Source organism: Xiphophorus hellerii, chromosome 15 (assembly GCF_003331165.1).
Source record: "Xiphophorus hellerii strain 12219 chromosome 15, Xiphophorus_hellerii-4.1, whole genome shotgun sequence".
NCBI classification, from domain to species: Eukaryota; Metazoa; Chordata; class Actinopteri; order Cyprinodontiformes; family Poeciliidae; genus Xiphophorus; species Xiphophorus hellerii.
Genome location: NC_045686.1, coordinates 12,136,956 through 12,159,468, shown reverse-complemented (window position 1 = coordinate 12,159,468; position 22,513 = coordinate 12,136,956). Strand labels below are relative to the sequence as shown.

Sequence of the window (22,513 nt, the reverse complement as noted above, 5' to 3'; positions counted from 1 at the left end):
CTGAGCTCATCACCAACGTCAGCCTTTTAAAAATCTGTATTAGGATCTACATTGTGGAGATTGCTGTTTTGCTATGTTTTAAAAAAAATTAAAACACTGTTTCACGGTGTCTGTTTTCTCACACACAAAGCCTGACATCACATCTGCTTTTCATAAAAAATATATAAATAATTACCCTTCATGGTAGGAAGGTTGATCTTATGCTACGTAAAACAGCTAAAATCAGTTTAGACAATTTAGAAAAAGCAGAGATCAGAGAGGCTACTTTTACATATGTTAGCATAAAATGTTTATTTTTTTCTAATGCTTTTTTTTTTGTTAAATATAAATGTTTGTTGTTTTAATCTTTTACGGTATTACCACAAGGCACTTTGGGTTTAAAGTAAAGTTGTGTTGAGATTGGAAATCAATCACAAAATTCTGATCACTGAATCTCTAGATAATGCTAAAAATAACAGTATGTTTGTATAATTAGTGGTAAACTGACATTTTTATACTAGGCCATGTAGCAATACCAGCCCACGCCTTGGAATATCCTGGATTGTTTGATGCAACAGAACTTTATGTTTTGTTTTTGTTTTTTTATTAAAGAGCCAAAGCAGTCAGTATTCCAATATAATGACACTGGGTTACCTGTAGGTATGCAAACTATCTAAACTTTAACATAGCTTTTAAAAAAAAGACAGCTCATGAAGTATTGTTGAAATTGTAACCTCTTCAATTCACTCATCACAGACTTGCATAAAAATGAACATCACCTGTTCAGTTCAAGGTGATGTTCGCCTGCAGACAAGACCAAAAGTATTATAGCAATTCATTTAGGCCTTGCCGAAATCCTTAACTGCACTGCGCCTTCAACCCAGACAGTCCTCCAGCTGAACCACACAATTCTGACCGCTCTGCTGACTCCTTAAATTTTTTTATTAAATCTGGCTGAGATCTGAGGTTCTTCATTTCAGAAAATGTAATGCACATAAGTGAAAAAAAGACAAAGTGCAAAAAGGCTGTAGGTTCAGCAGAGCAAACAGATTTACGTTAGTCAGATTGTATAACTGTGTTCACATGGCTTTCCATAAGAAAAGGTTATAGAAGATGGTAAAGGGGGTGAAAATAACCCTCTCAACACAGAACCAAGGATAGTCGTCCATGCAAATGACTGGATAATCAGAGGGAAGAGAGTCAGACAAAAAGAGAGTCAAACATATGAAGCCATGAATCAAGGAGGGCTAAATGGCTGCTATTGTAAACAAGGTCAAAGGAGAAATTCCTCCTCCACTATTTCCAGTTCAATTCACAAACTCTCATGAGGTTTGTTCACAAACTTCTGTAAACAACTTTAAAATTTAAAAACTTTATTCTGCACAACAATTTTACTTGTAAATGCCAAAAAAAACTAGCACTATCAACAAAATCTATGAAATACATTACACAATATACATACATTACGTACCACTTCCTTAATGAAAGCAGCATTCTGCTTTCTCTGGTAAAATCCCACAATTTAACAAAAACAGAACCAGTAAATCCATCCATACTGACCGCACTGTCACGCATCTAAAACCATATCTGCATGCCTGTTTGCATGCTGGCAGATGAAGCCTGTTCAGTGAGTTCAGCAGTGAGGAATGAGGGGCTGTTTCGAAGCGCTGTGCTGTACAGCCAGCAGAGAAAAGGCGTGTTGTGCGCTGAGAACAATCCCGGCGTTTGAGCCCCTCTGACCCTGCCTTGGCCCCCAAATCGCTAATGGCGAGCCCTGGAATGTTAGGCTCAGATCGCCCAGGGAGCGGTGAAAGAGCGCATCAAACAAAAGGGCAGAAAACGACAAACATGTCAACTTCAAACATGCATGTTTCTGGAAATAGAACGCAGGCCAGCTCAGATGAGTAACACTGTTGACTTTTTGAATTTGGGACTGATCTAAATCCGCTTCTGGAAAGGAGATGAGGAATCAGCAGAGGCCTCAGCAGAGCGGGAATGTGTCCTAAAGTGGCCAATTTTGGAACTTCAGACAATATGAGATTTAGCTGAGAGCTCCACAATTTTGTAGCCCTTGGGGACAAGTTTAAGTCCTTTATCCTTGCTCTCCTTAACACCCTTACTTCCTCTCAGCCTCCAGCATTTGCCTCTGGAGCCAAAGTGTGTGTTCCTCCACACAATACTCCTTCAGTACTGTAACTTTTCAACCCCCCTCTCATGTCTATAAAATCCCAAATCGATCTGTCTTCCTCCAACAGGAAGTCAGCAGCGAGGTTTAGCAGACTAATTAATGCGATCAGCACACTCCTGCACAATTCAAGCACCCACATCAAAAAGCCAGAGAGCGCATAGGACCTGGGCTCAGTTTATGAATGCCATAACTGACCTACTTTTTGATGTGGAAGGAAATTATCAATCACTATCCTGAAGAATATTTGAATCTTTGCAGAATGGTAAAAAAAAGAGCTGATTTCCTTGGGTTCAACAAATGTTTTATATGCATCTGATTATCTTATGTCTTAGGAAGAACTTGAGTTTACAGAAGGAAACAGGGCACTGAATTTGATAAAGTGCGGAAATTCCTCTTTGAATGTATTCATCTGACAACTATGAGGTCATGTGTTAGTTTATAACTAGTCTATTTCTGGAAAAAAGTGTGGACTGCTTAATGAAAAAATTCCAATGGAATATCGCAAGAACACAGATATGGTGGGAAGAAATTTTCAGCCTTCTTGGGAATTTTTTGTTTTGATAAGCTTTGTTTCTTAAAATAAAAAGTGGGTCAATGTATGAGATCGTCTGGCTGAAAGTCCCTCCCTTGATAATCACAGTAAATGAACAAAAACACCAACTAGTGTCCACATGCTAAAGTATTCACACTCAAACATTTTCACATTTTGTTATGCATGACCCACAAAAATTGACATATTTTTACTACAATACTGTTCATACTTTGACAAATTAATGCATCTGTTTTAAAGAGACAGTAAAAATAATGTTTGTTTTTTTTAACAAATAGAAACCTGTAAATTCTGGCATGGCGGAATTCCCCCTGTGTTTCACACCATTTATCTTCCCATCAGCTGTGATCCTCACTGCATAATGATATCACAAATGTTTTTCAAGATGAGCTTGTGGTCAGGTCGACCCTTATTCCACCACTGATGACACTGTGCATGCAGGACTCTGTCACCCAGATGACTTGTGGCAAACTTTATAGAACATGTTCTGGCTTTGCGTCAAAAGTTATTTCCTTCGTACCATTTTCCCCAAAAGGCCAGATTTTATAACAAATAATAGTTGCCGCATCAACAGATTTCCCTACCTGAGCTCTTCTCTGCAGCTTTTCCAACATTACTATGGGTCTGTTGACTCTTTTTCTTGCCTGGCCAGTCCATTTTGTAGCATGGCCATGTCTCAGTAAGTTTGACCTTGTGCCGTGCTATTAAGTTATATTATGGGGCAAAACCGTTAAGTGCATGTCAGATATTTCAGAGTTATTTTTTTCAAAGATTGTAAAAAAAAAAGGTATAATTTTCTTCCCCCTTCACAACTACACAATACTTTGCTTGGTCCACTGGAATAAAAATAAAATAAAATATAAATAAAACCTATTAACGTATGTTGTTTAGACAGAAATCAACACTCTTGCAAGGTGCTACAGCTGACCGACTGTCACCGAACAGGATGTGATTTCCTGAGCCCAAATTTTACAGCATTAGCTTTCTCCAGGGGTTGCAGATCTCTTTCAGGTAACCACAAAATCCCTGCTAACAAAATCTGCTGAAAGAGATTTCACAGGGATTAAGTCTACCCCTCAAACTGGCTTTCTGCATGTCGCAATTCCAACGGACTGAGACAAAGATTTTGTTTTATTCCACAGGAACAAACCTCAAATGAGATGCACGTGACAGGACAAAACTGATTAATATATATAGGTGAGTACTTTTATCAAACTGGATGATTTTTTTTTTTTATCTACATGAGCTGCCATATCAAGAATTCAGTTGAGACAAATAAATACTTCAGAAAATCCAAGTTTTCTGAGGCAAAATGAATTTGAGCATGTCACATGTGACATTTTTTCCCCAAAGGGAGACACACTGCAATTCAGGCTATTTGTGAATAATACAGAGAGAAAGATTGATAGAGAAGCCAAGGTAACAACATTCCCACTTCCAGCACAATTTTCACTAAAAAACCTTAAAGGTGAGAGTGTTAAGAGAGGTAGAGTGGGGGAGTGGGGTTTGATGGGGTGTTGGGAGAGGCAGGGAGGGGTGTACTTACATTGCAATTTGAGGACAGGTTTAGATTGGCTGCAGATCCTTCAGTCCACTCTGCAGTGTCAGTACTGCTGGACTGTTTGCTGCGCTCATACTCCTTCAGCTACATGGAGAAGAGAAGTTTAGAGAGGCAGAGGGACAGGGCGGACCACCCACTCTCACCCAGCAACACTACGTCTGGCTATAATTTACCGGACCACAGAAACACAGGACGTTCAGCAGCGTTCATTCACAGTGATTCAGTGACATCTAAATGCTACAGCATGGAGCTGGAAACCAGAATCTCATTTTATATATTTTAAATATGATTGTAAACTTCAATGTGTTACGTAACAAGTTTATGCCTAGACACACAAAGAGTAGTTTGTGGATTAGAGTTGTGACGTCATTTTGGCTTTTTATAGGGAACATTTTTATAGGGAACAGTTAAGGACTTATGAATTGTAGGGGAGGGTTGGGGGGATTCCTTGGAGTTGTTATCAATATCTTACCTGCAGAGGATGGTGCTCAGAATCCAATCAGTTTACAGAAAAATAGAAATGAAAATAGAAATTATGCCTGGTAAGCTGAGCCATGTGCTAATCAGAGTGGAGCCAAAAGTCGGTTTAGATTACAACAAGTAGTTTCTTGGCTTGATGGCACATGTCTTTCACATGGAACATTATTGCAAACAAACTGCTAAGAAAAAGTGGAAGTAACCAAACACTTCTATTTAGCCCTCCCACGGTCCAGCGAGGTCACACTCACCCTGTGTGTGCTTTTACAAAGTTTTACTTTGGATAGTTTTAGGAACCATGGGCTGACGGCAACCCCTTAGCCCCTTCTTCCCCCGCTGTCCAACCATGACATCTGCTGCGCTCTGCCTGAGTGACATGCTAAGGCCACAGCAGGGTAAAATAAATTTAAAATATATGTCATGGTTTCAAAGTTAATTAACAGCATTTAAAAGATGCTTTAAAATGTTCCTATTTTGAAACCAGATCAAAAAGGCAAAAATCCAATTAAGAATTGATCTGAATCAGACAAACTACAACCTAGACCAATGGTGTCGAAAGTAAATATTTTAACCCACTCAATAATAAACTGAACATTCATATTTTAATGCAATGAATAATCTGGTCAGATTCATGTATAAAAGTGAACTGCATATCTTTATAAATCAGAAACCAGTAACATATAACAGATAAAAGACTATTTTTAACAGCAGGAATAACTGCTGCTTTTCTGTTTGTATGAAAAGAAATTAGATCATATACACTTTTGTTTTAAAAACTGTATATTGTTACTCATTTTCTCAATTCAATTCACTTTACGAATACAGCGCCAATTCACAACAGACGCTGTTTCAAGGCACTTCACAAAAAAACATACCATTTATGCACTTAACTATATAGTCAGTTTAATCCAATCATATGGACAAAGTCCACTTGATAGATTCTAAGTTATTAAACAATGCAGCCAATTTTAGTTTATTATTCAAAATGTTCAAATTGGTGACTTTGCAGCAAAGTCCATCTGCACAAGCTAAATTTTTATTACACCACTGACCAGACAGACCAGATTTCTGCACAGATTAAGATAAAAGACATGTTGAATAAGGCAGTTGAAATTAAATTATGGACTATTGAAAGACCATCACTGAATTATTAAATAGAAAAATAAACACATCCAGAAAAAAATGTAGAACGATAGTAACAAGGTTTAATCCAACTCCTTATTCTGGCCAACTATTCTAGTCATATACAACAAAGAAATACTATCTTTCAAATTATCACAATTTGAAAGATAGGATGTAAGAGAAGAAGTAAGAAGCAGAATAGTGAGAATAGAAAAAGAACCCTACAAAAACCAACTGACTGGCCACAAGAAAATAGATAGGAAAGCCAAATGATTGTCCACCATATCCAAGTAGAGAAAAACCACAACACACCAAAACATCTTTCCCAACAGGTGGAGCTACTGAGCTACTAATTCACCATTACCATCAACACTGACATTAAGAGCTGAACAACACACCCACACACACTCCAGCAGCTCAAACCCAAACATCCTCCAAATACTGAACCTCAGGACACACCAGTTAATCTGGAGTTTGATTGTGTATTGTCTGTATATGTGTGGATAAAAAGGACAATGCAGTGTTAGATATGGGGCCTTGTTTGGGTTAGTAAGAGTGAGTTTTAGTACAGTGCTACTGTAAGACTATGGAGCACAAGGGGAAGAGGGAAGTGGATCTAGGAGGAAGGGAAGAAATGCATGGGTTGAATCTGGTTTATAGATTGGTTAAGTCATTGAAGCGGGGAGGGAGTTGAGGAGAGAGGGAGTAGACAAAAGAGATGAGGAAAATGATTCCTACCCGAGCCAGAGCTTCTTCTACAGTGATCATTTTCTCTTTAACCATCATCATCAGCTGAATCCGCTCTTCATCGCTCATTGTGATTTCGCTGGCCACATAGCCGATATCTTCTCCTGATCAGACCAAAGGGCAAACATGAACAAACCAAAAGAGAGTACAATGCTTTGCAACTTTATTCATGCCTAGAAGACCTGAAAATATTTTGTCACACCACAACCACAAACTTAGCATGTTATTGGGATTTTATGTGACAGACCAGTACAAAAGATATATAATTATGAAATGAAAGAAAATATATATGCTGTTTTCCATTTCTAAAAAAATATAAATCTGAAAATTATGGTTTGGATTGATTTCCAGTGCCCCCAACTTTCACTGCAATTAGAGCTTCAAATGATTTGCAGCTGTACTTGCCTCTATCACATTTAGAGAAATTTTTTGCCCATATTCCTTGCAAAATAGCTAAAATATCCAAATTGGATTGTTTGTGACTAATCTGATTTGCAAGCTGGATTTAGGTTTGAACCTTGACTGGTTCGTCCTAACAAATGACAATGTTTTAATCTAAAGCATCCCACCATAGCGGTGACTGTCCAGGGTCTTTCTAGCTCAGTGTCAAGTCTTTTGCAGCCCCAAACTGTTCTTTTTTTCAGGATTGCACTGAATGTAGCTCTATTCATCTTCCCATTAAGTCGTAAAGCTTTCCTCTTGCCACTCTTCCATAAAAGCCAGATTTGTGTAGATAATTAAAAGCGTCAACAGATTCCCCTGAACGAGCAGTTGATCTCTACAGAAACTCCAGAGTTACCATAGGCATCTCATCTGCTTCTCTAAATCCTGCTCTTCTTCCCCAACTTATCAGTTTAGATGGACAGCCACATCATGGTTGGTTTGCACATATGCTCTTTATTTTTGGGAGACCTAATGAAGCCATAGCTTTGTTTATCCCTGTCCTGCCTGGTGTGTTCCTTGGTCATTATGATTTTGTTTACTTATGTTCTACCATAAGTCCCTCAGGTCTTCTCAGAAAAGTTGAATTTAGAATCAGACAGAGATTTATTTGCAAAGTGTTTAGCCAAAATAATGCATTTTTACAAGAATAAAAATTTACATACATCACAGAATGAAATAAAATAAAGTTCAGAACAAAATTAAGTTACACATCGGTTAACAGTTTACAAATTAGGCTTCCAGGGGTTGGTTGCATTGGACTGTATTTGGGGCAGCATCAAGGTAAAAAGGACACTAATGTTTTTTTGTTTTTTTGGTAAAAATATATTTAAAAAAACTTAACATTATCCATTTCAATATTAAGCACCATCTAGATTTATCATATAAAATACACTAATATTTATGGAACATTTTAAGGTGTATGATCACTATAACTCAGGTGTGTAAAACGAGAGCCACACCAACCTTTGGATGACTGTCGGGCCACCGGTTTGTGCTGAGATTTGCGGAAGTTCTGCCAAAAAGATTTGTTTTTCTTCTTATTGTCCCATTTACCTAGAAGAAGAAAACATTCCCTTGGTTGATGCACAAAATCTTTTTTACTGAGCCTCAATGTGTTCCAAATTTCAGTTACAGTTTATAGCAGAGGCTTGCAGGTACAGATTTAAAGGGACTAATAAATTGACGAGGACTATATTAACCTTCAGATCCTAGAGCCACTTACGAATCTGAAAATAAACCCAATTTTGCATCTTAGCTTACCTCCAGATCCATCTTCAGAACTGGACTTGTGCAGAGGCATCCTGCAGAAAAAAAGAAAAAAAAAGGAAAAAAAAATGAAGTCAGTAGAATTACAAGTGCAATGCTTCATTTACTTCCAAATAACTCCTTCTGTTTGAACAGTAGTGGAAAAGTGCATCAGCCCTATTCAAGAACACAAGTGTGGGGGACATTTTTGATGAAGTGGTGCTGCAGTTCTGCCTGTTCGCCACTTGGGATCAGTAATGATACTTGAGAGATTGTGAACCAGGCTCCCGAGGCTTGAGAGGGAGAGGGCGAAGAGGACGGAAAACAAATTTGCATAGTAGAATATGGTTAGAAATCTTAAAAAAACAGACAGGGGCCAACAAAATGAAAAGAAAACTGGATGACAAACTGTACAGGCAAGAGACAAGGAAAAGTGTAGATTGGAAGAAGAGAAGGGCCAGAAGCTGAAGGCGGAGGGACAGAGACCACAGGGCAGACTCAGCCTGTTTGTGTTTCTACTTCCATCCTCAGAACAGACACTTAGGAGGAAAAGAGAGAAAGAAAGGGAGGGAAAATGAGGGCATAAGACAGACAGACAGACACGGAAAATATTTGAGTGAACAAATATCCCCATTATCAGTATAGACTGGAACAAACACATTAATTTTTTTTCTTCTAAAACTGCATTCAGCTTCCAATCAAAAAGTCATGCAAGAGCAGTTTAAGCTTATTTTCTAGCCCTCTCAGCAGCATGTCAACTCTAGACGGACTCTCCTTTGCTCAGACAAAGATGAGAAATCCCATCTATATCTGTCAACTTCACATAAAAGTGCAAGCTTTATAGATTTCAGTTCAAAGTAGATGTTAAAAACTTGTGTAAAGTTGTCTAAGACATTGTGAGAAGACAAAGAAATTTTGAAGGCTTGAAGAAACATAAACCACATTTTTTTTTTTTTCCTGGTCAAGTTGGCTATTGTTGAATGATTATAATGCGACCTGTCTGAGTAAAGAATCTACACAGAAAAAAAGAACTGAAAAATTTACAGTGTGTATTTCTCATGTCTGTTTGATTTGTTTACTGTAGGGCACATTTTATGACTTTGGCTACCAGCACGTGCAGAGCCAGACACTAAAGCGATGTTAAAATGTGCAACAAGATCAAAGCTGCATGAAGAGCTTATTTCCCCCTCTGCAATGTAACTAAATGTCCGTGTGCGTGTGCACAGGAACACGTGTTTGTTCAAACACGGCACTCCTCTCATGGTGCAGTGGGAAATCTCAGTGCCGCTTAAACCTTGGCTACCATGGAAACATAATGAGATGCTAATTGAATGGAGGCCTGTAAGGTTCACCCCTCTGCTCAACCACCACCCTCCCCCTAGTTTAGGCTAGAGCCAAAGCTAATGCTAATGGACCTCACTCAATAGAAGCTTTTCTGTGACAGCATTGCAGCCCCCCCACCCACCAAACACACCCTCTATAAATTAACCCTCACTTGGTACACATACACACACTGACGGGCTTTTAAAGTCCTTGGATGTTTTCAGTTGGAGTTCAGGCAGCTCAGGCATTGTGTTGCTCTGTACCTTAATTGGTTTAACCTTAAATCTTCGCCATGGTTTTCAGTTTCAGTTCATCTCTGTAGATTCAGTATTAGTATCTCATCCACAAAGCACAGGAACATAATTAAGATAATATATAAAATATTCCTGAACTTTGGCTTGAGCTTTGCAGGGCAGACAGAAAATGTTTCCTTTTATAGTCTAATGACAAAGAAAGGTTAGATTTAGTTAAACTATTGTCTATGGAATAAGAGAATGAATGTGTATGCATTTATTACTTTTGATCTCTTTTCTCATCGTCCTGAATTGGCCATTTTTATTGTCAAGATTGACACAGTTTCACGTCTTCTGGAGAAATTTCTCTTTTTCTCATGAAAACATTTTATCCTGACAACATTAACTCAGATAGTTAACAATACATAATAGAACGTTTCTAGCGTGTTGCCCAATTTCATTGTTTGGAATGGGAAAACTATAGCAGCAAAATAAGTCCTCTACATGTAACACTGTTAGTTGAATGTTCCTTGACATGACATGACATTTTTAGCATTGCTAGCATGATGGTTTAGCTTTATGGTAATGAAGGATTATATTTTGTATCAAAATAGTTTTCCTATAAAGTGAAAAGTAACAACTCTTGGTCAATTGCCAATTTGCATCCATACATTCACATGTCATTTAAGCCAATCTCCATTTTGTATTTTATAGTTTTTAAATTGATGCATGGTAAGTACAAAATACCTTTTCTGGTACAGACATTGCGGTTATTTTTATACAAAGAAATAGCTGATGCTTTTGTCTGACTACAAAGTCTATACTTGTGTTCTCATAGGAACAATACAAGGTGATAACAATAAACGGCAGCAACGTGATGGTGGTTGTGTCAAACAGAATGAACTTTAGGATGAGCTTCAGGGGCCAGAAATTTCAGAGATCACACAAACAAAAGACCAGAGGTTTACATGTTAGGAAAGCACAAAAAGCTGTAAATAAAACATTCAAAGTTAAGAAAATAACATTTTGACAACACTTTCCTCCCACACTTCCACTTTGCACTGAGCAAAACAAGTCAATTAACTCTGCAAAACAGCCAGAAGTTATAAATATGTTGACAAGGTGCTTAAGCTTGCCAGCATGGTACCACTGTCAGGAAAACATTGTTCATGTGCCACAGCTTATAAATCCTTCAGATTTTTGCATAAACCGATCTTGCAATTGGAAACTGCTCCTGAAAGTACCGCTCTCATCCAGTCAAACTTAACATGTAGACTTTCATCAAGATCCATTTGCTTATTCTGTTAATCTCCATGATAATCCAGCTGCCTCCTCTTTGTAACAACACCAGCCAATCAATCGTATTCCAAAACAGGAAGTCAGGCAGCTTGAACCCTGCAACCTTCTCATATCACTCTTTCATCGACACTTGCTTGCATACCAAGCATAACCGGGTATTGTGCCCAGCTCCTGCAAACAGTCAGGCAGAGAGACTCAGAAATGTACGGGTGGCACAGCCACTGGATGGAGTCTGGGTAATCTTCAGCTGTCCTGCTGAGGGGTGATGATGTGGGGGAGCTGTGTGTCAGCGTGCAGGAATGCCTTTTGTGGCAGTGTAAGGAATCTGTCTATCCGTTCGACTGCACATGATAAATCATTCTACCTGAAATCCATTCGTGCACAATGGAAAGTGGACAATGGACGGCGTAACAGAGAGACAAGAAAGGTGGGGGAGATAAAGCAGAGCGAGGATTGTAGGGGAGGATAGACGCAAAAGAAGAGGATTTTGAGGGCACTGATGTGAGAGATTCTGTCCTGAAGCACGAAAAACTTTAATTACATGAAGGTATTATAAAGTTTTTATGTTCAACTTTTAACACCTGAAACAGAGTCTGGGTTTTTGCGAGCAGGCTACCAGAAGAATGGGTGAAAATGAATGCAAAGCCTTCTGATAAGAGCCTCCCTGAAGAATACAGGTCTGCCAAAGTCTGGATCTTCCTGATAAAGAATGGTATCCGAGGAGATCCGTGTGAAGCATGAAAAACAGGCGGGAAAAAAGAAAGAGTGAAAAGTGCAGAAAGTATGTGGTTGAGTTAGGATCTCACTGAACAGCAGAGAAATGTCATTCAAACTTTAGCATCTGGTTCCCATCATCCTCGGCATATGGCTGTGTAACATATACAACCATGGGAAAAAGAGATCATGTCTGTGGTATGAACTTCCTCTGCTGCACGTGGTCATCACATGAGCATGAAGAGGGTAGGTCACACTTGGGTGACGATCAGAAACAAGTACAAAGGAAAATTAAAAGAAAAAAAAGATGACTTCATAGTGTTGGTTTTGACAAAAATGGCCCTGATGCAATCTGTGAGGTTTGAGCAGACTGTAAAAGTAGCTCTATTCATTGTGCAACCAACTCTAAGAAGTTCCTCAGTCTCTGCCGGAAAAAGATTACCCACAGCATGACACTCGCACCACTATACTTTTCAGTCTCCTGGCAGCTTCTGATTTTCCTTTGGAAAATGTTTAAAATTTTTTTGTTTTAGTATTCCTTATGTTTATTCATCAATGTTTTCTAAGGTTTCTTTGAGATGTTTTCTAGAAAAAAGCTTTATCCATACTGAGGTTAGGTAGGCTTTATGTATTAATTTAATGACTTTTGAAGGTAACTTGATTTTATTTAGGGGTATCGGAAGAGGTCTGTATACAAATGAATGGCAAAAAATTAAATAAATTAATGTGAAAAAACGCTACAAAATTCAACAAATACAAATCATTATGCAAGGTGCTGTATCAAAGCCAAAAATTGAAGTTTCAATTCCTTTAAACCACCAAAACACATATTACCCCTAACCCTCTGCGCCACCACAGCCCGCCCCATATAGTGGAGAAAAGTAATGCAAAAGATGCAAACACTAACTTTTGTGGTACAAGAACCTTTGAAAGAGAACCGCACCCACGCCCTATTCCATCCTGTTCTTTCGTCCTATGTTCCTCTTGCTGTAATCTTTCAACCATCACCCTCTCTGACTCCCCCGCTCTTTCCCCGCAGGACACAAAGCCAGGAAGGAAAGGTACAGAGGGCAGAGAATGGCTGCTGAACTGCGCGGGTCAGCCTGAGGAAGCAGGCTGTCGGTTTCCTTGATACTCAGTGGGGACATGGCCGAGGGACTCAGATGACCAACTGCATCAGAACTGAGATGTCTGTGTGCGGAAGGCTAGATAGTGTCACCCAGTTAAGAAATTCTACTTTAACATTTTTTATGTGTGCTCTGACAGCAAGCTGAATCGTGGCTGTTCAGTTTCCAGCACAATTGGCTGTGCTCTGGCAGCTGCAAGTAAATGTTGCCAAATTTGGAAAGGGTTTATGGAAAGGGTTTAAAGCAATTGTAGTACCAGAAATTGGCAAATATATATTTCTATGCAGATCAACTTTGAACTGTGTTGGGAGGGGGCTAAACTAGCACAAAATTTAAACTGGATTTAATTATGGCATCCAGATTTTAGCCAGTTTATTTGGACAGATTGAATGCTGTGAAAATAAACGTATTATATAAGTTACATGTAACACTGTGGATCCTCAGAGAAGGTGTCCCTCCTGGTGGAAGAGACAACATGTATTCTCCAAGGACATGGATGGCTACCTTTTCTCAACGCTTGCTTATAAGATATCTGTCATTCACATGCTGTCTCAGGAGGCCCGTGTGTTTCTGTTTGCTTACCTTCATGTGAGCTGTGGCCTGTAGAAAGTGAGTGTGATTCATGGTATTTTGTGTGTACAAGCATGCAGCGGGTTTATAGGATCCAGACACACTCTACACTGTTTGGACATGCAACAGGCACACATTTCTGGATTTCAACACTGACTACGGACACATGTTAGAGTGATAAAGTAGGACAAAAAAATGAAACATACTTCCTGTCCGTTTCAGGAGTGGACATCTCACTGCTGAAGCCAAGAGATTCCTGAGGAAAACATAGACAAGTGTTACTTTCATAAACTTTATAACAGAGTAATATTTCAAAAATATTTCTTCTGCTTTTGTTTTTTTTTTTGTCACATTAAAAATAAGCAAAGTTAACCTCACTTAACACAAAATGTAGTTTTCAATGTATATTTTCTTTATAAAAGTAACTGTCCACCATTTGCTTAAACATGAATTCACTGTGAGTTACAACATTTTAAATTCCACATTTTATATTCAGAAAGTTTGCTGAAAACCTTTTGAGCTTAACCTCGTAGACAAAACAATGTTCAGAAAAGAGCAGGAAGCCCACCTTTAAATGGCTCAAAACAAATTAATGTTTTCAAAAAGTCCAGTCAATTTTCAGACTCAAATACCACAGAAATGTCACCACATGACAGGCTATCCATGCTTAAAAAGTCTGCTTAATTTAAAATAAATAGTAATAATCAGAAAAGAAGAGTGGGCAAAAAGTAACATTTGTTTGGTGACCTAACATATTTAAGTTTAACAAAAATATACAGACTGGAGAAATCTGTACGGTGGCAAATACTATTTCCGTACTTCATTTAAAGCTTCATTGCCTACCTGGATCTCATTGCGCAGCTGGAGAGATGTGCTGCTTGGGTCTTGCTTTTCCTGAAAAACAAAAAAAAAGAAAACATATATATTACTGAACACGTTTATGCAGTTTAAATAATCCCTCAAGTATTTCTTGAGGGGAAGATGTTTATGGGGAATATTCTTGGCATGATCAGGACATACCTGCATATCAGTTAAAACAAAGACAAGCATGTGTGTGTACACAAGTAACAGATAACAAGTGGAGTCAAGACTTGCTCCAGGTAGATAAACCTGCAGAGCTTTGTTTAAATGTTAATGAATGTCTCTTGTTGGTAGTAAGTGGTGGTGCTGCCTGGTGAAGTCCTGGCTTTTAATTACAAAACAAAACTGGCTCTGCTAACTCCATTGTACTTTCCCATTAAAGTCCACTTCCCTTGACTACAAAACAAGGGCCGACTGGGTTTGTTATATATCATTTAAATAAAGTTTACATTATATTATATGTCATTTTAAAAGTTAGTTTGTAACTTTTAAAATGACATATAATATATGCTTTGAGCACAGCAGAAAGCTCAATGCTTTTGAGCATTTCCAAAGGAAAAAAATATGACTGAATGTGGTTACAGACTCTTTAGCTGGGGGTGTTGAAGCTACAGTGACACTTTGAGGTCAGCAATTAGTTTACGGGTAGTTAAAGGCATTTTAAAGCTCGCAACAGACTAGGGAATAAAAGGTTGACTTCAGGTCAGCAGGTGTCTTTGACAGAAGTTATCTGGCTCAGCGCAGAGGGAAAAATGTATGACATAATCTTTCACATGTTATTGATTGATTATTGTTAGTATTATTTTAATACTAAAACAGACAATGTTTTGTCTTTTAGTTACTGGCACCAAGTTAAACAAGGTTTTAAAAAGTAACAGTCTCAAAATACAAAAAAAGTGTCAGAGAAAACAAAATTTACTTAAAGCACAAACTGACAGAACAGACGGCTTCCGAAAAACTTTGGTGGGTCCAGAACTTCTTCCCCACTATAAAAATGTTTTGTATGGACTAGAACCTTGATCCTACCCCACCAGTTGCTATATATATTTTCAGTTGGCAAGCAATGGGTGGCATGTCTGTCAAGCAGCCAACTGCAGGCTATCTACTGATTGAATTACAAATGTCAGTTTTTTTAAGCCCCTGGTGCTACTTAATGACCAGAGCAAAAACATACTATTCTGCTCAATTAAAACATTTTACATTTCTTAGTAACGTTTTATTCTACATTTTTGCTTCAGTCTATGTAATAACATTTTTGTAATAACCAGTATGTTATACTGTCTTAGAAGTAGAATGAATGTAGATTTGCTGTTCTAAATAAAATCAGCTATAACATTTCTACTTCCAACACAAAAAAATCATAGTCTGAGAGTTTGAATAACTGATATAATATCAGCACAGACAGCATAAACAAACAATACATTATTTTATGTATGAACTCTGAAGTCTTAACCCCGGCTTTCTGAAGCAATCATCAGATCATGTTATAGATCGTTCTTCTTTTCTTGTAAATAATAATACTCCTCTCAAAAAACAATGTTTTTATTGTTTTATATGAGTCCCATATTGGTTTATGTTCCATGTGGAGGCAAAATGAGCACAGAAATAAAAATACCCAAACCGTTCCTGATGGACTGTCAGAAGATAAAATGACAGGACATACCCCAAAACTTTTTAATTCAGATGTGGGAGATGTTTTTTTAACATACGAGCACAGCAGAATAAGATTTAAAACTCACACTGAAGGTGAATTTTTGAGAAAAGTGTTAGTATTTAATTTAAGACACATTTACAGAAGCATCAATACCACTACCAAGGTTGAGTTTCATGAGGTCCTTACAGAGAGAGAAACCGCAACCTCAGATGATTTCTTGCTTCCTCTTATTGTTTGACATTTAAGAAAATACCAGAAAGGCAAAGAAAAACTGAAGGTCTAACATGCCTCAAAAAATCAAGTATTTTTCGTAAACTTTAACATGCTTGTCTGCATTGCAAGATTAGGGGATTTACGTAACATGAAAATAATTTATTTAGGTCAAAACCGAAGTTGTGGATTTTCTAATCTTGCACAAAGATGGCAGTAATCCATTCTTGTCTATCCATATGGTAATTTAATGTGCTATCTTACCAAGAAAACAGTTTGTTTAAGAAACAGAGTTAAGATCAGCCAAGTAGGTTAGCTCAGTAGGACGTTTTGTGCTTGGCTTTTTAAATCCTTTCTATCTAAACTTTATCCTGCTGCCACCAAGACTAATAGAATCTAAAATTCCCCAACCAGAGAGCAGGAATAGGAAATGAGTTGCTTTTTCTTTCCTTTTGAGAAATGTTCATCACTCTCTATCTGTATATTTGATTATAAGACAATAGTGAAAGGAAACTGAATGTAGAATGAGTTTCTCATACTTCCTTTGGCTTTACGCAGGGTAGTGCAATCTTTCCACACCATCAGCTTTTAAGTGTGAGTGACTCAGTCAGAGGTGACATAACCTCCTCACGAGCTCCTTAAGTGCTTCAATTATACGAGTCAAATGAGCAGTGACCCTGAAAGCTGAACTGGCCAAAAGCTTCAAATTAGCCTCAATCCCTCACTTAGGATAACAGTAATCAGCTGAAGTCAGACTGTAAAGATGTTAGTGAGACAATGTAGCAGACAGACTTCGCTTCCACAAGTCATAAAAACCATATGTGCAAATGTCTGTTACTCTGGTCAAGGACATGTATCTGGATGTTTGTTTGTGAGGTAAATCATTTTAAGTCGGAAGAGCCTTCAGACAGACTGTGCATCCAGGGAATGTAAGGATTTCCATAATTTAAAGAGCAGGTACCTTTCTAAGGTCTTAAAAACGTCCTAATTAACTTGCCAGGCAAATCTGGGACAGTGCTGTTTACCTTTCTATTGAAGAAAAACATTACTGGAGACAAAGAAAAACCACATCCATCCCTTAAACAAGCACAGCGTTGGCGTTCCTGTTTAAACAAAAGCACTGTGCAAAACACTGTGTACTTTAAAAAAAGCCACATTAAGAGGGAGAGAAGAGGCATTAAACAAGGCGCACATACACATTCACCCCACGCTTTCACAAAGGTAGCGGCAGGCTGGTTTTGCTATCAGATCCTCTTTGATGGGTTATCCGGCTTGTAGCAACACGATAGATACGCATGTCTCTGCCAACAAGATGGGGGTAGAGGGGCTGGACAGCGACATGGAGCTAGACAGAGACCCAAATCTTAACACCATGCCAAGATAGACATAAACACAGACCGAGGAGGACCTACACATGCAAATATTTCAGACCCAAAACAGTAAATAGTACAAATATATCACCTTATTTCCACTTTCTAATTATGCCAAGTTTGTGTTGGTCTATCATAAAAACTCAATAAACTATATTGTAATATGAGGTTATAATGTGTTGTAAAATTCAAGGCACAGACATTTTTTTTACAATTCACTGTATGTGTTTTACAAATGGATAAGCATGAAATATTTGACACAGAACATCAGATCAATACACTTTTAACAGCTGTCTATATGGGTGCAAAGTTTTGATCTCAGAAACACCCTCCCTGAGGGAGCACTCTATCCTCTGTACAAACTTTCCAGCATCATCTTGTGATGCTGCCCTATTTACCCAAACCTGGCACACATGTGTTAAGCGTGCATGTGTTTTTCCACCAGATGGCCTCCGGAGTTATTTGCCCAGATATCATCTTGTGTGTATGGACACACATCTCTGAGGGAAATGCATTGTATCTCTAACTGTTAAAGCATGACGGAGCTAAGTCAGAAAAAAAAGAAGCAAAAGAGCTTTGACTAATGAGAATCACGATGTCAGCGGGCAGGAAGCTTAACATAGCACATGCATTCACTGAAAACTACTTATGAAACGTGTCTGTGATTCCAAAAACCATACAGCCTTTTACCTGTGTTTTGAACAATTTTAGTACAACAGGAGCAGGCACAGAAAGTGGAGAGGGACAAGACAGATGACAGTTTATTCCGGCTTATTCAGTTTATTATGAGAACTCACAGCCAGCACAAGTAGGTGGATATGCTGCAAAAGTAGAGCGGTTGTTTATCGTAGGCACTCCAGCTGGCATGGCCGGCTGAATCTGGGTGGGCGAGTGAGAAGCTTCAAGGTATGAAATGTGAATGTGGAAAGACAGGCACTGAAAGGAAGGTGGGAGGCCAGCCGTTAGCCGTGGAACCAGTACAGCATGCTGCAAACCTGCACAACCAGTTCATTTGGGGTGATTAATCTCGAGCGTTTACACTCACAAATGACATAATGATAAAAAATGCATTGTTGTTCAAGTCTTATGTACAAGAACAGGATATGCATGTTCATACCATAGTACATAGTCTGCTTTTTCAGCTTAGTGCTAGTGTAAAAGTGAATAAAACAAGAAAGTCTTCCTTTCAAGGGACCAGTTCCCTAAGACTCAACAATCGTCATTGTTTTGGCAGTTCAAGACTAATACCACAGTTATTACAAATTCCAATGATAGTCAAGTAGTCCAATGCTGACAAATAAATCATGTAGTAAAATTACAAATACACCGCATGCTTTCCAGAAGGGTTATGCCAACAAAGGAGGGCTGCCAGCCTCTTTTGGAATCAATCTTCCAGCCACAAAGGCAGCTGTCTGAGCATGTGGGCTCTCTTTGTTTCAGGACATAAAGCAGGTAGTGAGGACAAATAAGCAGGAGACCAAACATTTTATACACTGTAGATTTTAAACTCAGGTGAACTGACCCAGTTGGGCAAAAGAAACCATCAGGTAATTAGCACATTCACCACAGCCTTCCTTGCCTCTATGCAAAATAAAACAGGCGAGGGCTTGAATTCTGACCCCGAGCTACCGAGATCCTGTTACAATTAAAGAGCCTTTTTAGGGCGAATTAGTCAATCAGACTCAACTTGTGAGTTTTATGTTAAAAGTTCCCATAACAAAGTTAACAACGAGAGGATTGTGGCGAAGGCATCAAAGGAATTAATCTTACTGGCTTCTTGACTACCCACAAACTCTAAATTGCCTTATAAGAAACTGTTGCAATATATAATTACATTTCATGTGCAAACATTTTAGAAGATGTGCTTAATCACCACAAACTTCCTAAGTGACTCACCCTGATTTATTTGTGATGCACTTCATCTGTTCCATCACTTGGGGCTGGGGTTGTTTCAAGCTCGGGGTTCTACACATTCAGCAAGTCCCCATCAAAGTGAACTTTGGAGCTAACTGACAGCTTTGACACTTTTTCACCCTCTGTAGGAATTAGAGTTGCACTAAGATTGACAAGGCAGACACAGTGGCTGTTAATAGAGATGATTTATAGAGTCCATCCAAACAAAAGAAAAAAAGTGACTAAACTGAATGTAAGTTTAAGCATCTTGCTTTATTTTTATATTTAATTAATATAATACAAATAAAACCAAGAAATTTCAATTCACAGTTTTTTGTCAATTGAAATGTTTTTTGTGTCAAAAATACAGAGCCTTATAAAAGCCTTTATACCTCATTTACCTACTTTTTCATTTCTACTTATGCTATGATATTATGTTATCTATATTGCCAAAAGTATTTGCTAGTCTAACATGAATTAGAATTACATCCCACTCTTAATTCAAAAATATTTAAAATGATGTTAGCCCACTCTTTGAAGTTCTAACAGCTTCATTTCTCCTGGGAAGGATTCCCACAAAGAACATGATCCCACGAGGAACATGTTCAAAGAAATTAAAAATTCTACCAAAAGAAAATTTGTGAGGGTAGACACTGATGTTGGACAAAACGTCTTTGCAATTATCACTCCGATTCATCCCAAAAGTGTTGTATCAGTTTTAGTTCAGCATTGAGTGCAGGCCAGTCCAAGCTCACTATTCCATGTATTTATTGACCTTGTGTGGAGATCTAAAGCACAGTCGTGTTGGAACAGGAGGGGGAGCCATGTCCGCTGCACCAAAAATTACACCTAATACAATGCAGCTAGGTAAATGCTATTCTCAGTGTTTACAATGTTAGTTATCAGCCACAAATAGCATTATAAAAGAGGTTAGTTATTTCTGTTGTAACATGACAATATATGGAAAAGATCTTTTGCAAGGCATTGCATTTGGAAAACAACCCAAATTTCAATTTGCATATTAATCTCACGATAATAACCTTACTCATTAATCCATTCTTTAAAACATGAAACATTTTCCTCTCTTCCAGCATGTCCTGTCATTTAAAGTAATAATTCTCCATGATAATTAAATTAGAATGCCAGAGAGGTCCACCCAAATGTGGTGGGAAACTTTGAGCAGCAGAGCTGTTCCATCTACAGGGAATGTTTACTTAACTGCTTATGTCTCACCAGTACAAAACTAACACAGAGATGTATAGAAACAACAGCGTGCAGAGAAAGCAGGAAGTTCCTGCATGATAGTCATCTCAGAAAAAGCCTCCATCATCAGCTTTTAATACACAGAGACCCCCATTCTTTACTGCAACAGAGAAAGTCAAACACTTTGCTAGCCGTGGTGCCAGTCAGGGAGTGATAATAAACATAAAAGATTGCTTTTCTTAAAGAAAAGACGCAAAGAAGTCCAAACAGAAACCAAAATGGCCCACATGGAAACAGTACTTTTGCCAAATCAAGAGTTAGGGCCAGTTTAAAGAACAGAAACTTGTGAAAAGAGAAGACTTCTCTCTTTTGGTGTTAGCAAAGCTAAACTGCGGACAGAGGGGGATTTCTAATGGGATTTTCTTTTTGTATCATCAGCAAATTGTTTTTTGGTTAATCTAAATTTGGAATTCATGTAAACCTTTACCATCCAATATGATCAATAAGGGATGCAAGAGATAGAAACAATAATATTAAATGAAAAATAATAAGATAAATGAAAATACAAAAACTTAACTGAATATGGAAAAGTACATTAAAAAAAAAAAAAGATGTATATAAAAATTGCAAAAAAAGTGCAAATTGGTTGAAGATGCCATCCTTCAATTTCTGTGACCTATTTGCCATGATGATCAGCAACACCATTCACTATTGACACCATGACCTTCTGTTTTAAAGACAGACAACTCTCTTCAGTCATTCTCTTCTAAGTCTGTGAGTGTCAGCTCACACCATACATTGTCTAATCTTTTACTCAGGTCGACAAAGTCCCAAATGTTCTCCAGCTCTCTAGGTTACTTTCTCAATTCCTTCAAACTATAATATCAAACATACTAAAGTCTCTCTCTACTATTGAGTTACAATCTATGTGGAGAAAAAAAATGCTCCAAACATGACGGTTTCCCAAATCTAATTTTAGTAAATGAATACAACAAACCAACAAGCGAAGTTCAGTCTATACCATGTGGGCAAATCCTGCACATTTGAGAGCTCAGAGTAAGGTGTTGCCTGACCTATATTTCTTTCGTCACGCATTTTTTTCTTCTCTTCCTTTATATTCAGCTGCCAAAACTTCACAGAGTGGCAGGGCAGCTGCAGGCTCTCCTCTCCACCTCCTGCTCATCATTCCCCTCATCCTCTCCCTTTCGCTTCCTCTGTTCACATCCTCATCCCCTCTTCTGCACGGGGATTCAGGCTCAAGTCCCAGTCAGCTTTATTTCTTCTCTCAAGCAGAAAAATCCACCCTGATTATTTCCTCTTTTTTCTCCACAGCTCTCTGTACTCAAGATGACCCCTTCAGTAACTAAAACATGCCCAGAGGTGACTCTTCTTACTTCGTAACTTACTTACTTGGTGGGAAAAAGCACAGCTCTAGTTATAAATGTATATTCATTGATCGTAGGTATGAACATGATTTTAATTAAGGAATTTTAATAATCTATGAAAACTAAACTTAAATTTACTCTTCACCAATACATTACTTCCAGCAATTCTTAAAATGTTCTTAATTTCTTAAAATCTTTCTTTCCAAAAGTTTGGCATTAAATTAGATTAGACTAAGTATTTCTTGCGTTCTGTCAGTTAGGATTTCCAATATTCTTTCTTTTTGCTGAGAGTCAGAATGATATTTTAAGCTTAGCATGATGTTCTTACACCTGCAAACACTGATCTTTTTCTCCAAAG

The 22,513-nt window shown here is 38.1% G+C and overlaps 1 protein-coding gene across 8 annotated transcripts in view; it reads right to left on the bottom strand.

The window, feature by feature from the left end:
• sash1a (SAM and SH3 domain containing 1a) overlaps positions 1–22,513 on the bottom strand; it is a 179,519-nt gene that overhangs the window by 20,927 nt on the left and 136,079 nt on the right. For 7 of the 8 annotated variants that reach the window (XM_032586069.1, XM_032586062.1, XM_032586065.1 and 4 more), the window contains exons 3-8: positions 14,423–14,473; positions 13,786–13,835; positions 8,329–8,369; positions 8,032–8,121; positions 6,616–6,728; positions 4,264–4,362 (exon numbers count right to left, since the gene is read on the bottom strand). In XM_032586069.1, coding sequence (XP_032441960.1) covers positions 4,264–4,362; positions 6,616–6,728; positions 8,032–8,121; positions 8,329–8,369; positions 13,786–13,835; positions 14,423–14,473 — 444 coding nt within the window. The remainder of the gene's footprint in view (positions 1–4,263; positions 4,363–6,615; positions 6,729–8,031; positions 8,122–8,328; positions 8,370–13,785; positions 13,836–14,422; positions 14,474–22,513) is intronic. The other variant, XM_032586063.1, reaches the window with a different exon arrangement.